Source organism: Manacus candei, unplaced genomic scaffold (genome assembly GCF_025592945.1).
Source record: "Manacus candei isolate 608988 ecotype Guabito, Panama unplaced genomic scaffold, ASM2559294v1 h1tg000024l, whole genome shotgun sequence".
Lineage (NCBI taxonomy): Eukaryota > Metazoa > Chordata > Aves > Passeriformes > Pipridae > Manacus > Manacus candei.
In genome coordinates this window covers 7,724,593-7,741,948 of record NW_026138072.1, presented here as the reverse complement: position 1 = coordinate 7,741,948, position 17,356 = coordinate 7,724,593, and the positions used below count along the sequence as shown (strand labels likewise).

Here is a 17,356-nt window from a genome sequence, read left to right as displayed (position 1 = left end):
TAATTTCATTCTTGATCTATATTACTGCTTAGGCTAAAATATTATCTAATAATGTACATGACCATGTTCCTGAATTTTCATTTTCCTTATTTCCTTATTTCCTTATATATGACAAACATTGCTGCTGCCAAGGACAGGATTCTAGCACAACATAGATGTTACTTGAAAGAAAACACCTTATATATATTTTGATGCAATTGACAAAGTAAACGTTAAGCATACAGAATTCTAGCAACTGTGAATCAGGGAAGAGACAACGGTACCATGGGTATCAATCTTAAAAGCTGCAGTTTTATTTTACTAAATTATCTATGTTAAAAACAAATCTGTGCCTGGTGTGGAATTTCACTGCATCAAGTGTTACAGTATTTTTGTTTTCATTACAAGCAGGAGAATGCATGTAGAACAAGGGTTAAGAAACATGACAATAAATTAGAATATAATTTACAAAAGCAAAAATAATAATAATATTGTAACAGTGTACCACATTAATACTGAGTATAAAATAATAAGCAACTAATCACAATAATACAAAGGTAATTTCAGTCAGTATTATTAAGGATATCTATGTGACATTCACCCCATTATAAAGTTCCTAACGAAGTGGATTATTTTTGCATGTATACACCTTGAGGGATTAATCTCTTGATTTTTCTTTCTGTTTTGATCTTCTTCAGCTGATAGTATTGCTCAGTGGAAGTACTGGCACCAGATTCGTTTCTGCATTTTGTATTCTACTATTTGATTATAGGCCTGTCATATTTATAGCCTGCACAAATAGTCCTTTTCTCACTATTAAGGAATATTTAGCTTAGATTACATAGATGGCTACAGTGTAGCAGCAGCAATGAACTGTGCTGTGGAAACCAATTACTTTTCTTTGAATTAGGTTTGATATTTTAGTCTGAGTCTAAAGTGTTGCTTAGTTTGTAAATCCACATACATTCTGTATTTTGTTCCCTTTAACAATACAATTCAATGTTGCTCCAGGGAGTTCTTTAAATTCCAATCTCAGTGCTGTTACATTGCAGAGTAAACATCGGAATCCCTGGTGTTCTAGCACCAGTAAGAGAGCAAAATGTGTCTTTGGAAATACTCCTTATAACTTTAATGTCCTAAGTGAGGTAAAAGAGGAAAAGGTTTCTTTAAATACACAGAACACCCTTTTCTTGTTAGCTGAAAAGACACATTAGCTGATAAACAAAATGATGCCCTAGAGAAAACTAGGCCCTGATACAAAGAGGCCTCTTGCTCAGGGAATGCCATAACAACCCCTTATCCTTTCATCATATTTCTGATCTAGCCAGGGCATGCTAGCACCAAGGTGTTTTGTCAAAAGGATATAGAAAGTCACTTCACTTAACAGAGAAGGACTGCATACTGCCCCTACTCCCTATGTGCAACTCCCAAAGACTGGGATTTTTTTATCTACCGGTGTCAGTTTTAACAGAAGTTGTTTACATGCTGATGAGAGCAACAGATAATAAGCACATGTAAATACACATAAGCCAACTGTAAATTAATTCCACTGGTCACAAGTGTATGAAAGTGGAAATACTGGCAAGAGGTAGCAGATGACAGGAATTTGATGGCCATGAGTACATGGGCTACACAAAACCCCACGGACAGATTGTCAATATGCTGGGGGGATTTCATAGTATGAATCCTGTTAAAAATACCTATTGTTCCATGTTAATTCACATTAGTAAATAGTGTGCAATATATTTGGCTTGTTATTGGTAAAATACATTGGTACACTTCAATCTCATATTTTGAAATTATTTTTCACTGAAAAGATTACTTTTCTTTAAAAAAGTGCTATTTGAGTTAGAATTTGTAACACATTATTGTTCACATAATTTTAATTGCATTACAACAAAGGAGGCATAGTTGGACACAAAAGCACATTCATCAAGTACCTGCTGTAAAATGCAAGTGTTCAAGTACAATATATTAATATAAACAAGTATCTACTTTCCTTATCTCCTTGTTGAGTCTGTTACTGAAAAGTGAAAGGGAAGAGGAGCATGACAATTAACTTCTTTATGCCAGATTCCTGATTGTGACTTGCCTAAGTAGTTTGGTTTAACTTTTAAAAATGCAAGTATTTGGTGAATATTAACAATATGGTAATATGAAATAAGTGGAGTATGGTAGTGAATAGTTAAGGCATCTAGCCTCTAATCCAGAGGCATGAGTTTGTTCCAATTTCATGCTGAAAGCTGCCCCCTGCTTTAAATATGGTCCAACTTTAAATATGCACCTGGCCATTTAGGTAAAGGTGGCCAGGATTCATTCCATCCACCCCTTTTCCAGTGTGCCTTACTCCTGATAGTTCAACAGGCCTCTTGGCTCAAGCACACTTCTGACTTCTCACTTGAACAGAATCTCGATTCCTCCATGAGTCATTTATTCTTTGGTTGTAATCCTTGCCCACTCAGATGTGGTCTCCTGAACAGAACACTCCCTTTTTTTTTTTCATACACAATACCTCTGCTACGGTATCAAAAAAGGGAACATCTGGAATACATTCAGTTGTGCAAAGGATTGTTGCTATTACACAGTAGGCTTATCTTTTGCATTCAAATTCCTTAGTTTTGGAGAATCAAAAGTAACCAGATCTAGATACCCACAAAGTTGTCTCTTCTTTGTGGCTGGTGTTCTAAACAAAAGTGAGCTGGAGTCGGAAGTGTAAGTTCTAAGCAACCTGTATGGTAGTAGTGAAGGAGCTGGCAATAAAGTCTTCACCTCTGTTGGAGTCTGCCTCCTCCATGACATTGAAATATGTTCCCTTTCAGTGGAAATCTCAGTTTCACTTGGACAATGGTAAAATGGCTATAATCCTACAATGCAGATTTCATTTTGTTTCATAGCACACTCGTATTTTGTGCACCACTGCAGTAACTATTGCATCTCTTAAAACTAAGTCCCTCATGGTTGTTCTATTTAGTGTAGCTTTATATAAGGCTCACAGCAGTGTTCAGGAAATACAGATTACTCCATAGGGAATTAGGTGGAATGAAGGAAAAATAATTCTTTTTCTAAAAAATTTCTTCTCCTTAAATAACATTTCCAAGCTCCTTTTATAATTTAAATTGTGGTGTCATGTCGAGAGATAAAGTAGTTAACATTTTTAAGCTATGATTTAACATTTTTTTGATTCTTCTTTACTTCCATAGTAGACCAAGTCATAAGAACTACATCCTAAACAGTTTTAAATAGAAATGGTTTCAGTGTCATTGCTAAGTCCATAATAAAAATTATTTTAATGGTCCAAGGAGGTAAACAGACTATTGGATTTAGTCAAAGGAACACAAATGTTCCACAGTAAGCTATTCTATATGTGTTGTGTGCATTTTTCTAATTTGGCATCCCCTCATTATACTGTGTCCAGCACTTTGGATTAATAAATCCCACTTCACAGAAGTTAAAATAATATTGAAATCCTGTCAGCTGGGGCTGACCAGTGGTTATGTTTTCCACAGGGTAATGCATTTGCAAGGACATCAATCTCATTCCGCTGTGTGGCTCTCTTCGATGAACATTTCCACAATGGTAATAATAAGGCACATTCTCGTGCTTTCAGTGGGTCAGTGTCCTTGGCAGGTCTTGCAGCACATCTGTCTGAAGTATGCTCGACTGCAGAACTTGAACTTCAGCACCAATGGGCAATATGCCACTTTGTTCACATCTTTGCACTCTAATAATTAAGAACATTAAAGAGAGAAAAAATCAGAAATAAAAACTAAAGTACCAAGAGAATTTGACATTTAACATGCTACTTTATCCATCCTTCTTGCTTTCTTTATAATTACACTTTCTAGTCCGGTCTAGTGCATACAATATATTTTAAAAAGCCATAAAAATATTCGCAGGGCCTTCAGACATTTAGGAGTGTGCCCTCTTTGCCTTGGAAGAATTATCATTTATTCAGATAATTGAACACTTCAGACAGCTAGGAAACATAATTTTTTTACAATACTTTTATAGCTTCATTCTCAGGAGTTATTCTATCCATCCATGAGAGCTTATCCAAAGTCCAAAATGATTCACACTATCTGGTACCATGGCTCTGCATTTGTAAGAATCCTTGAAACAGAATGTGCACTGCAGATAATAGGGATGGAGAAAACGAGAAGCATTATGAATAATGGCACCAACAGTGCGTGTTCAGTGACCAAACTGAATGGTGGATTATACTTTACACTTGGTTCCACACATCTACGATTTCTTTTATGTCTGAGGGAAAGGCATTTTTATGCCTATAACAGACACGTAAAAGCTTTTTGCAAAGTTGTGTTTTCCCTATATGCTGGGCTTACTGCCTCAACAGCCTGTATCATACCAGCAGGTAACTCTCCTAGGAAGGGAGAACAGAGATCAAGTCACAGAGGAAGGCTTCCTTCCTTTGCATCCCCTTCTGTGGAATGTATCTAAAGTGACTTTGGGGGTACATTACAGGAGCACTGCAGGGAACAGAAAAGTTTATTCCTTGCTCAGTTCTCATCCTGATGCAATGGATATGGGTCTACATATGAGAGTTCAGGGGTACACAGGTTCTACAGCTCAAATGCTACTGCTGCAAATATCCTCTTCACTAAAGTGAATATTGTGACAGATTTTTAGTTTAAAGCATTTGCACAGTGCCTTCCAAACACATTAAAAATGGGACTTTGTCAAGGAGCTTTGCTTCAAACATAGGAATTTGGAAGAGATGTATATGGAGAAAAAGTAAAACCTCTAAGGTTGAATTAAATAAATTAAGTGATGGGAAGAATGAAATTAGATTCATTTATCAGAAAATTATTTGTCTGAAGAGAATGCTGTAAATTTTTACTCTTTTAAGGTTGCATTTGATACTGGATTCTTTCCATAATCTTTCTCAAATTACAACAGTTACAAAGAAAAAGTGAATCAGAAGGTAATGAACAAATATTTAGTACTTCGACCATTATTACATTTTGTATTGATGTGATAACTAGAAGTGATGACTTGAGGAAGATACAATACTGTTGTTCAAGGCATGACTCTTTCTGTAAACCAAATATTAAAGAGACAACAGACACACCAAACAAGTAAAAAAAGGAAAAAAGCAATACTGAAACAAACACAATTGGCATGTACAATCCTAATCTCCTATCACATTATTTTTACTCTGGGACAGGTAGTTATGGACAGTGTGTTGACATTTGCAAGCATACTGTAGGTAGCAAGTCGAGTGCAAATGAGAATATTTAGTATTTGAACCTAGGAAAGTATTCATGAGGTTGAACTTATGCGTCTATTCTGAATGGCATTTCTGATAATTCCAATATGCATGTTTTTAGCTAAGCAAGTAGAGGTCAGGAAATTATTTAAACTTTCATTTCATTAACACAGATACAGCACTTGCAATTTTTTTACTCCACCTACTCAACATTTTACATACTGCTTTTCTATTTTTTTAATTCTTAATTTGGAAACATAATTGAATGCCAGAAGAAAAGATACTGGGGGTAGTTGGTTGAAACAGACATATTTCTCTACCACACATGGTCTCTGTGTTTGACTGAGTTTCGAAAAGTCTTCACAAAAGAGGTCAAGTCTGTTCCAGAAATATTTCAGTTCCTCATGTTTGTGAAGACTATGAATATAGGAGAGACAGATGGTAAACTACAAATGAAGAGTAAAAAGGTGCACTTGATCTTGACAAGACTTAAGAAGTTCACTCCCAAAAAATAACCCTCCTACACATTATATTTAGTCAAACACAAGTAAAGCCACTAACTCCACTTTTGCTAAAAGTAGGATTTGAAATTATGCTTTTTCATGTTCCTTTAAGTTATCCTTCCTCTTGAGTAAAACTGAACTGGTTCAGCTAATGCTGTTTGGACAGCAATGAGACAACATTCTGTATGTTGCCCACAACTTCTGTTTTAAAAATCAGTTTTGAAATAGATATGGTGGCTGAAGAAGTAGCCTGTTCTTCATAGGACTGTGGTTGAATGGAAGAGGTTTAGCAGAGCCCTTTTTGCTCCCAGTAACTACTGTTAATAAATTTCAGTAAGCTACATGTATTAAACTCTCCCTTCCTGAAGTTTGTGGTTAGATCAGACAATATTATGATGTTATCTATCATTTTACAGTAAGAAAACCACAGAATGTCACTTTGCCTCCAGTGAAAGAAACTGCAAAGGTGTATAAGGAAAACTGAAATGACACAAAAAAAGACAAGATAGTTCTTCAGGTGAACTTTTAGATGGGCCTTAGCAGTTTAGATTCAGCAGATATATATGTATTTAAGAGAATAAAATAATTCTGAATACATATCAAATGGTGTTGTAGGTGCTGCTTGTAGTTCAATTTCATCAGCAAATGCAATGTTACCCTCATCAGTGGCAGCCCATCAAAACCATATCTACAATATCCTAAATCACCAAGGAAAAGTTTTGGAAAAGCAAAGAGCTAAAGTACATATAAAACATGACAAGATACATTGTAACTTTCTTTTAGTATTCCAGTACCCCTAAAATTTTTAATCTTTTTTTATGCAAACAATCCATTACTTTCCCCAAGAAAATTTGTCCAAACTTTACCAACATGATCATTATACTGCAGAGTGGCTCAAGCTTCCCAAAAACCCTCACGTTTTGAACTCTGGTTAGCAAAACTAAATTGTTCAGAAATTGCTGAATGGGTTCCATAGGCTGCAAGCACCAGAGTTTGGAAGCAAAGGGAATCAGGTTTGCTGGGGTTTGAAACAGGAAGCAAACCCACTCAGCTAACCTGACCCTGCTGCAAACCAACGAGCTTTAGCTGAAGTTGCCTTTGCCCCACAATGGAGCCCAAAGCACAAGGCAGCGTTATGAGGTGGCATGTAGACAAAGTCCCCATGTGTGGGCAGGTATGCTTTGTACACACATGCACTCCTGAGCAGACAAAGCCTCTCTTTGGGAGACCTGACTCCTTCCTTCAAACCCAAATACTGATAGCCAGGTCACAATCTTTTTCCCTCAGATTCTTCCTAACCATGCTAACGAGCCTGGATGGCTGTCAGTAAGGACCTGGCTTGTTCCTGGCTCTCTCAGAGTACAGGCCAGAGAGCTGACATCCATCTGAAATACTGTGTAAGTGATTTTCAACATTTTCTATTTGAAGATCCCAAGAATTTTCCAGTGAAGGTACAGATCCCTAAAAACCACTACTGCCAACAGACTTACTGTTCATAGTTAGCCTGTACAGTTCTACTGTAAAGAAGTTCACGGCCACCCAGTGTACAGAGATCACACACAGAAACCCCCTGATTGCATTCTTCTATAAGAGATTAGCATATTTTCCTGAAAATGCTGAAGAATTACTAGCATAATTACCACAAATAAAAATATGACCTTGTCATCTTGAAATTAAGAGGAGACTGGGACTGATTCATGCCCACTTAATAAGTAATTTACTACCTTCCTTACTTTGGACGAAAGTCAACATCTGTGTTTGTAAAGTAAATATCATGTAGCCTTTGAGCTTTAAAGGGTACAATGTTTCCTAGACTGATAATTACCACTTAAAGATTATTTGATGTGGTGGGGGGAAACAGTTTCCCCCCCTGAAGTTATAAAATGATAAAACCCCAGGGGGTGGTGACCCTTGAGGTTTTTGCCCAATGAGCGCTTTTGCAAAATATAAACATATCACAAGCAGAACAGAAGAGAAGGTCGTTGTAGTTGTAGGAGAGGTGGCCATGTTCTGAGGCCACGAGGAGAAGGGGCAGGAGCCCCTCTGGGGGGCTCTGGCCCTCCCAGCCCCAGCTGGGGGCTGCAGGGACTTGGAACGGTGTTAAACCGGGCTAAGTGCCTGTAGCTAGAAAGCTGAAGGAGTTTTCTCCACCGTGAGTGGGCAGAGGGAGCAGCGGCAGAGGCAGCAGCGACAGAGGACAGTGGCAGAGAGCCAACAGATAAGAACTGAAGAAGCAGTAAACAGCATGCAGCCAAGGAAGACACAGAGTTGTTTGAGAGAAAAGAGAGCCAGCAGCAGAGAGAGCATAAGCCCTACAGACACAGAGTTTTGGGTGAGAACTGAACCAAAGACCCCAAACTCCTTGGAGACCCCTCCTAGAAAGGAGGATGATGATGAACTCTTACTTGAAAGAGTCTTAGAGTGCTACAGTATTGCGGAAAGGAGCTGAAAAGCTCTGAGAAGGAATGTGGAGGGGGTGACCTTGGCTCCCCTCGCCGCTGCTGCCAAGCTAAGCTGGTAGCCTGAGATCAGAGCACAGAAGCTCTGACAGAACTCTTGAGGCAAAGGCCTTCAACTGGAAGCTGCCCAAGATGTTCTGACTCAGGGGTGAATCCCCTGAGGAAGGGACCTTCATGGGATGTCTTACACTCCATGATATGACGTGGTGAAGCGAGTTTTGTCCCTGCTACGCAGCCCATGGAAGAGAAGACCCTCGCTTGGGGACGATGGGCCGAGGGGCTTGGATACCCCCTTGTGTGTACTGGCAGAGATCCAGCTACAGCTGCTGCATGGAAGAGAGAGACGGAGAACGTGCTGCCTTAGAGACATTGCTGCTCTGAGAGTGGAAATGATCTTTCCTTTCCTGGACTTTTATTTGGAAGGGAGAAAAGATTTGATCCATTGTAAATACTTTTATGTCATGGTAGAGATAGCTAAGATTGTATATAATGTATTGTAGTATTTATTTGTACAGTCATTGTAATATATAATCCCTTTCCCCCATTTTGAGTCTCGTGTGGTGTCTGGAAAATCCATTTCACATTGGATTGAGATGTGGGAGGGGGCTTGGACTAGGGAATTGGATTTTGGGGCTCTCAAACCATGACACTTGAGAACACTAAACAATGAAATAAAAGGAATAATAGGAATTAATAGAAATAATAGGACTATTAATAGAAACATTAATATTAAAATTAATAATAACAGAAATTATAGAAATAATATAAATAATGGGAATTAAAACAGCCCACAAAAATTGTATTATGAAAATGTTTTCAAATGACAACATGGGATGATAAGCCTCTACTTTAAATTAAAACTTCTAAGCAGTAAATTACGGTGCTCATACATTGAACCATCAGTGTATTTCTGGGAAGATTTTAGTGTGCTACCATTTCACCACAGACATGTCTAGCTGACAGACTTTTATGACAATTCTGAATCTATGGTATGGACACAGATGAATACAGTAGGCATTGAATGACCACCAAACCCAGGTAGACTGTAGGACAAACCTGCCTTTAAAATACAAATTAAATCTATGGTTCCAGTCTTCAAATGAATACAGTATTTACTATTTTTTCCACCACATTGTTGTGTTTAACACTGATATATCAGGTAGAAGGTCAGTGGATAAAAGGTATATCACACTCCCACTGCTATTATGAACATTTCCACTGAAACAATAGACTAGAAAACCAGTGGCACAAACAATAGTATTTTGTTCATGACTTAGGCTATATATTTTAAGGGTGTTTTTTTAAACAAAGAACATGTATTTAGGTTTCCATTGACTTTACCACTGAACTACAATGACTAATCAGAAAATAATTGTAAAAAAAGTAATTTGCTGAGAGATGATATCATATAGATTTTTACTAATAATTAAATGCGGTCATTCTGACCATGTCGCTTTATTCTTTTCAGAATAAATTATATTAAGATGGCAAACTTACCTTCTGTGTTGGAAATGGGAGTACTATCACATTTACTTTCACACTGCTGCATTGATGGAGGTCTAAGAGTATCTGGACACTCACTGGATGCTTGTCCAGTGTATGAGAGGCACTGTACTGTTCTCATCTGTTGGCCAAGACCACACTGTGCAGAACACTAAAAAGCAAGAAAGACAAAAAATTCAGAAACTTGGATCCAATTTTTAAATATAGAGAATATAATTTTCATAAAATGGTTTAGAATTTTTATTTTTGATAGCACATGAGAGCATTTTTCTTTCAAGGAAAAGAAAATGCAATGCCATGTTGACTCCCTGAAAAGTTCAGATTTGAGGTATAAGAATATAATTCACACTATTTTGTATATAATTCTGAGTTTAAATGAATTTTTTTAAGAGAGACATAATCACTCTAGAATAAAGAAGAAAAACCAAAAAGAACAAGAATTCAAATCTGTTAGAGAACCTTTTCATAAGGAAAAAGTAAAGTGACTTTCAAACAAAAATACTTTGCTGTTCCAAAACATTTTTAATTTCCATAACTAAACGGCTACAATTTTAGTACAATATCACCTTAACATAAATGTGCATCTGAACAAGTACCATAAAAGAAAAGTCGACTAGACTGTAATATCACAAATGATTGTTCCCTGGTTAGTTAAGCTGAAGTGTTTTATTTTCATAAGTACCAAATTACCCAGCAAACAGAAACTGAATCACTGACTTATTATTCTAGAAACAGGCCAGTGATCACAATTGAGATGCAAAAACATAAAGAAAGAAGGAAACTTAGTAAATCATATTTAGAAACACTGCCCAATGGCAGCACTATTCAGCCTGTCCTGTAACTGTTTAGCTTCCTGTATGGTAATTCAATGTATCTTATGTAAAATTCTATTGATTTCAAAGTGGGTTTTTTTTCAGAGACAGACATAGATATGTTACTAAAATAGAAATTGGCTTTGTATTTCCATCATGTTTCCCGCGGAAGTTAAGAGTAATTTAAAAATACTAAAAAATGCTACATTGTTGTATCCCAAATTACAAATACATTGTTGTATTCCAAAAAACATAGGAAGGACTATTAAATTTTTTTAAAGAAACCCACCCAGTACAAACTAGATTGTTCTCAGCAAATCCTTTATAGTTTGGCAGACAACCATCATAAAGAATCACATTTCAATCTGACACAAACAGGGGATAAGTTTTTTGTTTCAGTCATGGGAACCGTCATTTATCTATTTCCAGCAATATCATATTCTAAAAGGTGCTAAAGTAGGAGACTAACAGCAGCGAAGACTGGCATGGACTATCTCACCTGTCCCCAGTCTCCAGTGACCCAGCGAGGAGGAGGACATCGGCCTAAACTACAGCGGATGCGCACTGGAGGTTTGTTTTCATCCTGGCACTGCGCGGCTGGAAAGGTTTTTAAAAGATCACTACTTTTGCACAGAACAATTCGGTGTTTGAATCCCGGGCCACACTTTGGTGTGCACTGAAAAAAAAATTGATACAAATAAATAATTAAAGTCTCAGTAAAAAGCCAATAAAACTGTCAGAAATGGTATTATGTAAAACAGTGAAATATATTTATGATTTTATAACTAAACTATAATCATCATATGATAATAATAATAATTTTTAAATATTTGGAAAGACAAACAAGTTGACAGATGATTCCTTTATTAAGTACAAGCTTTTCTAAGTTTTAATTTTCTAAGTAGATTTCCTTCTCCATTTATATTTAGGCTATGGTATTACTATTTACTTTTATATACATGAGCCTTTATGTTAGGCTTAAGAAAAACACTGCAGCCAAGTAGAAAGGTCTACCACATGTAACACTATTATGAAACAAACGTGAGTGTGCATTTCAGAAATTAAAAGTAATACTCTCTGTTCTCAATATGATCTTAGTACAGCCTTTATCCACCTCACTCACAATGAACACATTTTTCCTAAATATACATAAGGGAAGATAAATGTTTTACTTGACTCCACAGAAACCAGATTATTCAGATATACAGAAATATTGTACCCTCTCCCACCATGCATGCTTTCCTGTCCTTTCCCATTTAAATTTTAATTCTGTTTTCACACAGTTTTTGTTTTTCCTCATTTTATCTTGTGCTGTTCTAACAGTAAGCAGAAAATAAATCATAAGCAGGCCTGATGACCTCCGTTTTCCCTCATCTTCCTTCATATTGGTGTTCCTGCCATTCATCTTCCTTTTTGCTATTGACCATTAAGTGTCATGTACAGTAGCACAGCTGCAGAATGGGGTAGAGACAAGTGCTAACAAAATTAAAACTCAAGACCTTCCCCAAATCAGTCCCTCTTTAATAGGGGATATTGCAAGCACAGTTTTAGAATTCCCTACTGGCATGTTAAGCTTTATCCCATAAGGACATCTGCAATATTTGGACCGGAACCAATTTCTGATAGAATAAATTTTACATACAGATTATGCTAAGCCTTTCAATATGCCTTTAATATGTAGAGACAAAACATTAGGTGGGAAATAATACTATGTGGCACTGGAGCAATGTTCAAGAGGTCGCATACCACACATCCAAAACAAGTCAGTATATTCATGGGGAAAAAAGAAACACTCCCAAAATTAATTTTCAAAAAAAATTACTTGAGTGATGCAAACTTCACTGTTGTATGCCTAATCCTGAAGCACCTTTGACTAACCTACAGAAATTTTTAAACAGTTACACAGTATTATGTAAGGATATACCCTATGAATATGTAAAGATTTATATCTATATATCTACATATAACTCAAAACAAGACCTTAAGGAAATCTCTCTGAGGCAGGCAACTAAACTAAGTCAATACTAGTCAATTTGGGTTTATGCCAAATCTTATCTCCATTTGTACTTCGGATCTTAAACTGGGTTGTGAAAAGATGGGTCCTGCAATTGGAGTTTATAATCCAGAACTGCAAAATGGACATATAACTACTAAAATGTAACCTTTTCTTTCCTATCCTATTCTATTTTTTTCTGTCAAGGTAAGGCCTCCTTATCTACAGTAGTTCAGTGTTCAGAATTCTGATACAGAGCAGCCAGGTTCAAACATCCTCACTCTGAAGGGACTTTAATCCCAAATCTTGTGTACACTAAGTGCCTGCCTACTAGAAAACTAAGAAGGAGGGAAGTAAGAGAAGTTCTCTGTCAGAACTACAAACATAATGATAAACAGAGGGAAAAAAGAATGACAATGAATATGTGAGGTCTTCAGTGTCATGATCACTCATCAGTTCTGGTCCAAATTCCAAGGAATATTGTATCTATTTTATCCCATACAAGCATTTCATGCAAAATGCATGACTTTTTAGTAGGAAGAAGTAGTAAGTGCCCCTTCCTAGCTGAATACTTAAAAATCAAGTCATTCTGTCGAAAACAAACAGAAAAGTGACAAGCTTGAAAGGACTTTGTCAAAATGTCAAAACCCAATGTGCCCAAGCGATTTCATAATCCCTAGAATATGATAGCAAACAAGCAAGACTTTGGGGACCAAAATTTGAGTCAAGGAGCATCCATTTTTTTGTACTGCTTGAAGACACATTCTTTTATCTAAGATGCCATTTGAGAAAAGTCTTTCAGCTACTAGTACCAGATGAAAACAACACCCCTATACTCTTTTTTGTGGAGTTATAGTAAAAATTCTACTAAATAAGACGGACTATATCTGATCCCCAGAAATGAAATAAGGAAATAGGTAGTAATACCAAATCACTACAAATAAAAAGCGTAAGTTAAATTTAACAAAAACAGTGTATGTCTCCAAAGCAAATGCAAGACAAAATACCCAGAGAAATCAAATGAGGAAGAAGTATCTTTCACTACTAAATGTTTCTAGAATTTCTGACTCCTTCCCTTGAAGTCATGAGCATAAATAATGCAAATTAAATGTCCTTGTCTGATTAAGGCTTTTCTCAAGAAATATTTTTGCTGATTATTATTATTATTATTATTATTATTAAAATATAAGAGAAATAATTTACAGTGGGTAGATTAATTTTGTCAAAGCTCAACTATTGCGAAGTCTGAAAATCTTTATAGCAAAACTGGCATTACCTGAGAATGACTACATTCCAATAAGCTAGACACTGTTAGCTTTCATCTCAATTTGATAAAAGTACTTTTACATTTTCCTGAGGACTTCATTTAATCTTTAGGTTTACAAAATGTCTTTGTTTCTCTAACCCAAAAGATACATAATTTCTTTTTTAATATTCTCACTGAAAACTTAAAAAATGTGTAATTATACTGATTGTCAACAAGTGCCTAAGCAAGTAAAGGACTTCTATAATTGTTTTATTTATATTATGTATTAGTTGTTTTGAGTATTAAGAAAAAAAAAAATTTTCAAGTTGCACTCCAGAGAAAATTAGCAAGGTTTGCCACTGGTTTCAATGGAAGGAATATTCTACTCTTCAATTTTTGAGTTCACTCTTCGTTTTCATGCTTCTGTCAGAAAATCATATAAACATACATATAAAAATGTTTACATTTATATTATTACATGGATTTTAATATATTAAATTTCTGGGAACGATGAAGAGAGAAAAGAAGCTATTTTTCTCATTATATTAAAATGGTATCACCAGTCAAGACAGTCTGACAAGATACAAACAAAATTCATACCAGAAAGAAGCTGGGACTTTTTCACAATCTTGATTAAAAGCTATCACAACCAGAAGGTTATCACAGTTTGAACCTTTAGATTAGAATCATTCTGTTCAAAATCATAACATACTTCTGCTGTATAAAAGGCCATTAAGGCCCTGAGTATGAAGGCCTTAAAAAGTTGTTCAAGTATAAGGATGGCAAACAACAGGGGAGTGAGAATATAAGCAAAAGTATTTGTCTGATAACTTATTAAAAACAAAACAAAAATTCAGAAGTTCACATATTTTAGAAGATTTTTGATATAAAAGCTCACTAAAATGGCATTCACTCATAGTTCCTTACAGAAAAAAAACAGTTGAACAGAATAGCAAATTGACACATTTTTCTTTTGTTTAAAAAGAAACTTACATAGTAAGTGTATATAGTAATAATAAAAAGAAAACAGTCTACAGAAGTTGTTTCTTTAGCTAAGAATAACAGATGGAGAACAAGCAAATGTGAAATTCAGATAAGAAAGCAGATGAACAACAGCTACCATGGTAGTTTACAGCACTGTAATGCTCAGAATTCAGTGATTCTACTGAAACTACTGAAATTAGCAGGTATCACAGGTAACTAACTGATTTTGATGCTAAAGAGGTATGTCTACAGAAAGAACTGGACAACCATGAAGACATTAATAACTGAAATGTAGTGAATTTTGGCAGTATGACATGCAAGAAGATGCATTTTAAAAAATTAAAAAAGGAGGACTAGGATCTGCATATATTAACAGAGTGTAAAATGACTTTAGGTAACTGGTATGTTATAGCTGTGGGAGAGAAGCACCTTATTTAGGGTATACTGACACACTGTAGGTACTGGCATTTTCATAAGAGGAAAGAAACAAAACATTGAGGCACAGGTGAAACCTCCTCTGGGATAATATATTCATTTAACTCTAGTCATCCGTTTCAAACAAAGACAACTTCGAACTGAAACATGAAAGAAGAATGTGATTAATTAATTTATGATAAATAGTAGCTGGAAAGGAAGAAGCACTGTTGCAGATAGCAAAAGCAAACAGGTATAAACTGGCGTGAAAATACAACATCAAAACACTTCTTGCAATTCAAAAGTTGAAGTTCAGTAATATTTTTCTAAGAGGTACAAACCCACAAATTAACTAATTTTAAAACATAGTTTGATCGATTTATGAAACCAACTATATTATATGGCTGCATTTGAAAGCAAAGACACAGACATGGAAACTCAGGAAATCCTGACTTCTATGTACTCTAAAGGGTACGTTGAGATAAAAAGTGGGGTGAGATAGGAGTCTAGAATAGCAAGAATGTGAAAAGGTATACAAACACTTTTGCACTCTAATTTGCATGAGATGCAGTTCCATTCAAATGTATTTGCCTTTCCTTTCAGCTGCACTGGTTCAAATTTAATATCTGAATAAGTATAAGGTATACTATAGGCTTAGCTTACACTATACTATAACAGATATCATCATATTTAACAATATATTTTATAAATAGAAAACCAACTTTCAGGTCTGCTTCTTGAGGCGTTTTGCTAAGAAATGTGATGCTTTACATCAGCATCATTACTTCAGAAAAAAAGAGAAAGCAGTTTGTTATGGCCTCTGATACTGGAAATCCATCACCTCTACTATTCAATAAACAACGGAAATGAAAATTACCTTTTACTTTAAAATAATTGCTTCATACCATATGGCTAATATAGGGTTTTTTTTGTTTCACTGCATTTTTTTTTACTACTTTACTCTTCTCTTTTGTGTTTTACTGTTTTTCTACTATGGTTAATCAAAACAGGTCACAATCATTTGAAAAAAACAACAGAACTGACAACACTGAAGGAAAGAAAAAACTGCTTCAATATTAAACCCACGAGGTCTTGAACTTTTTATTAATCCTTTGCTTAGCAAGCAGCAACAGAAAATGTACTAATATTCAGTGATCAGAGCGCTTGTCTCCACTATTACCAATGAGCTAACACAGCAAAATTTCCTTACTTCTGACCAGTCCAAAGCAACCCACTGTGGGGGACAGGACTGATTGTTACAGGGCTCTTTTTCAACAGGCCGGTGTGTTAAACAGTTGGTATTGTCCAGTGTCTCCTCCTCAGAAGGTCCAATCTTTCTGATACAGAGAACCGTTCGTGAGCGCATTCCTCCATCACAGGTCTTACTGCATTCTGACCAATCTCCTATAAACCATCTGGATAGAAAACGTTAGGAGACTCAGTTAATGCATTTCAGAAATAGAGTAGATAATTGCACAAACCCCGAGTGCAAACAGCTTAAATTACTAAACCTAAATAATTATTAAAAATACACAATTAAACAAAGTAGAAACTTATAAGTATTTTTACTGAACATTTTAATTTATGCCCTACTGCAATCATATCTTCCAATAATAACACTACTCAGTATTTTTCTAGAACAGCAATTTCCATCCTAGCCTATAGCAGTTACAAAGGAGTGTTGAGCCTGAAAAAACTTCAGTTATTTAAGTAGATTTGTACTTAACTTGCCTGAAATTATTTCTCTGAAAGTGGTTTGCAACTGGAAATGTTTGGGAACCATTTCTGTAAGTTACATCACAAGTTGAAAGCCAAGCTGTTTGCCCCTCTAGTATCATTACAATAAAATAATTTTATCTCAAAACTGGGCTTTCCAAGAGTTAATCCTCATCTCATTATGAAACATTTCTAAACTTTTTTTAAAAAGTCTACACTGAAAAGCAAAATATTCTTATTTGAGTAAGTAAAGCAAACACCAGCAAAACATGAATTCATCACATAAAAAATGACCTCAATAAATCTTTTAAAAATTTAAAGCACTGTATGATACATGCTAGAGGGAAATTCTGAATGTTTCTTCATCTGTAGTGAAAGTCGAGAGTTGTAAATATTACTCTGTGTTGCTGCAGAGACTAAAGCAGTTACAGTTACCTTACAGCAGACTGTAACATTATTTCTTTTTTCCTACCGATGAATGGCTAATGCAGCTCAATTAATTGGAAAATTTTCTTCATAT

General features: G+C 35.7%; 1 protein-coding gene across 6 annotated transcripts in view; it reads right to left on the bottom strand.

Moving 5' to 3' along the window:
- Positions 1-252: 252 nt before the first annotated feature.
- Positions 253-17,356, bottom strand: part of ADAMTS6 (ADAM metallopeptidase with thrombospondin type 1 motif 6) — a 148,212-nt gene continuing 131,108 nt past the window's right edge. For all 6 annotated transcript variants that reach the window (XM_051788272.1, XM_051788277.1, XM_051788273.1 and 3 more), the window contains 4 exons: positions 16,331-16,535; positions 10,983-11,159; positions 9,666-9,822; positions 253-3,700 (listed from right to left, as the gene is read on the bottom strand). In XM_051788272.1, the coding sequence (XP_051644232.1) occupies positions 3,591-3,700; positions 9,666-9,822; positions 10,983-11,159; positions 16,331-16,535 (649 nt within the window). In that variant the 3' untranslated portion in view covers positions 253-3,590. The remainder of the gene's footprint in view (positions 3,701-9,665; positions 9,823-10,982; positions 11,160-16,330; positions 16,536-17,356) is intronic.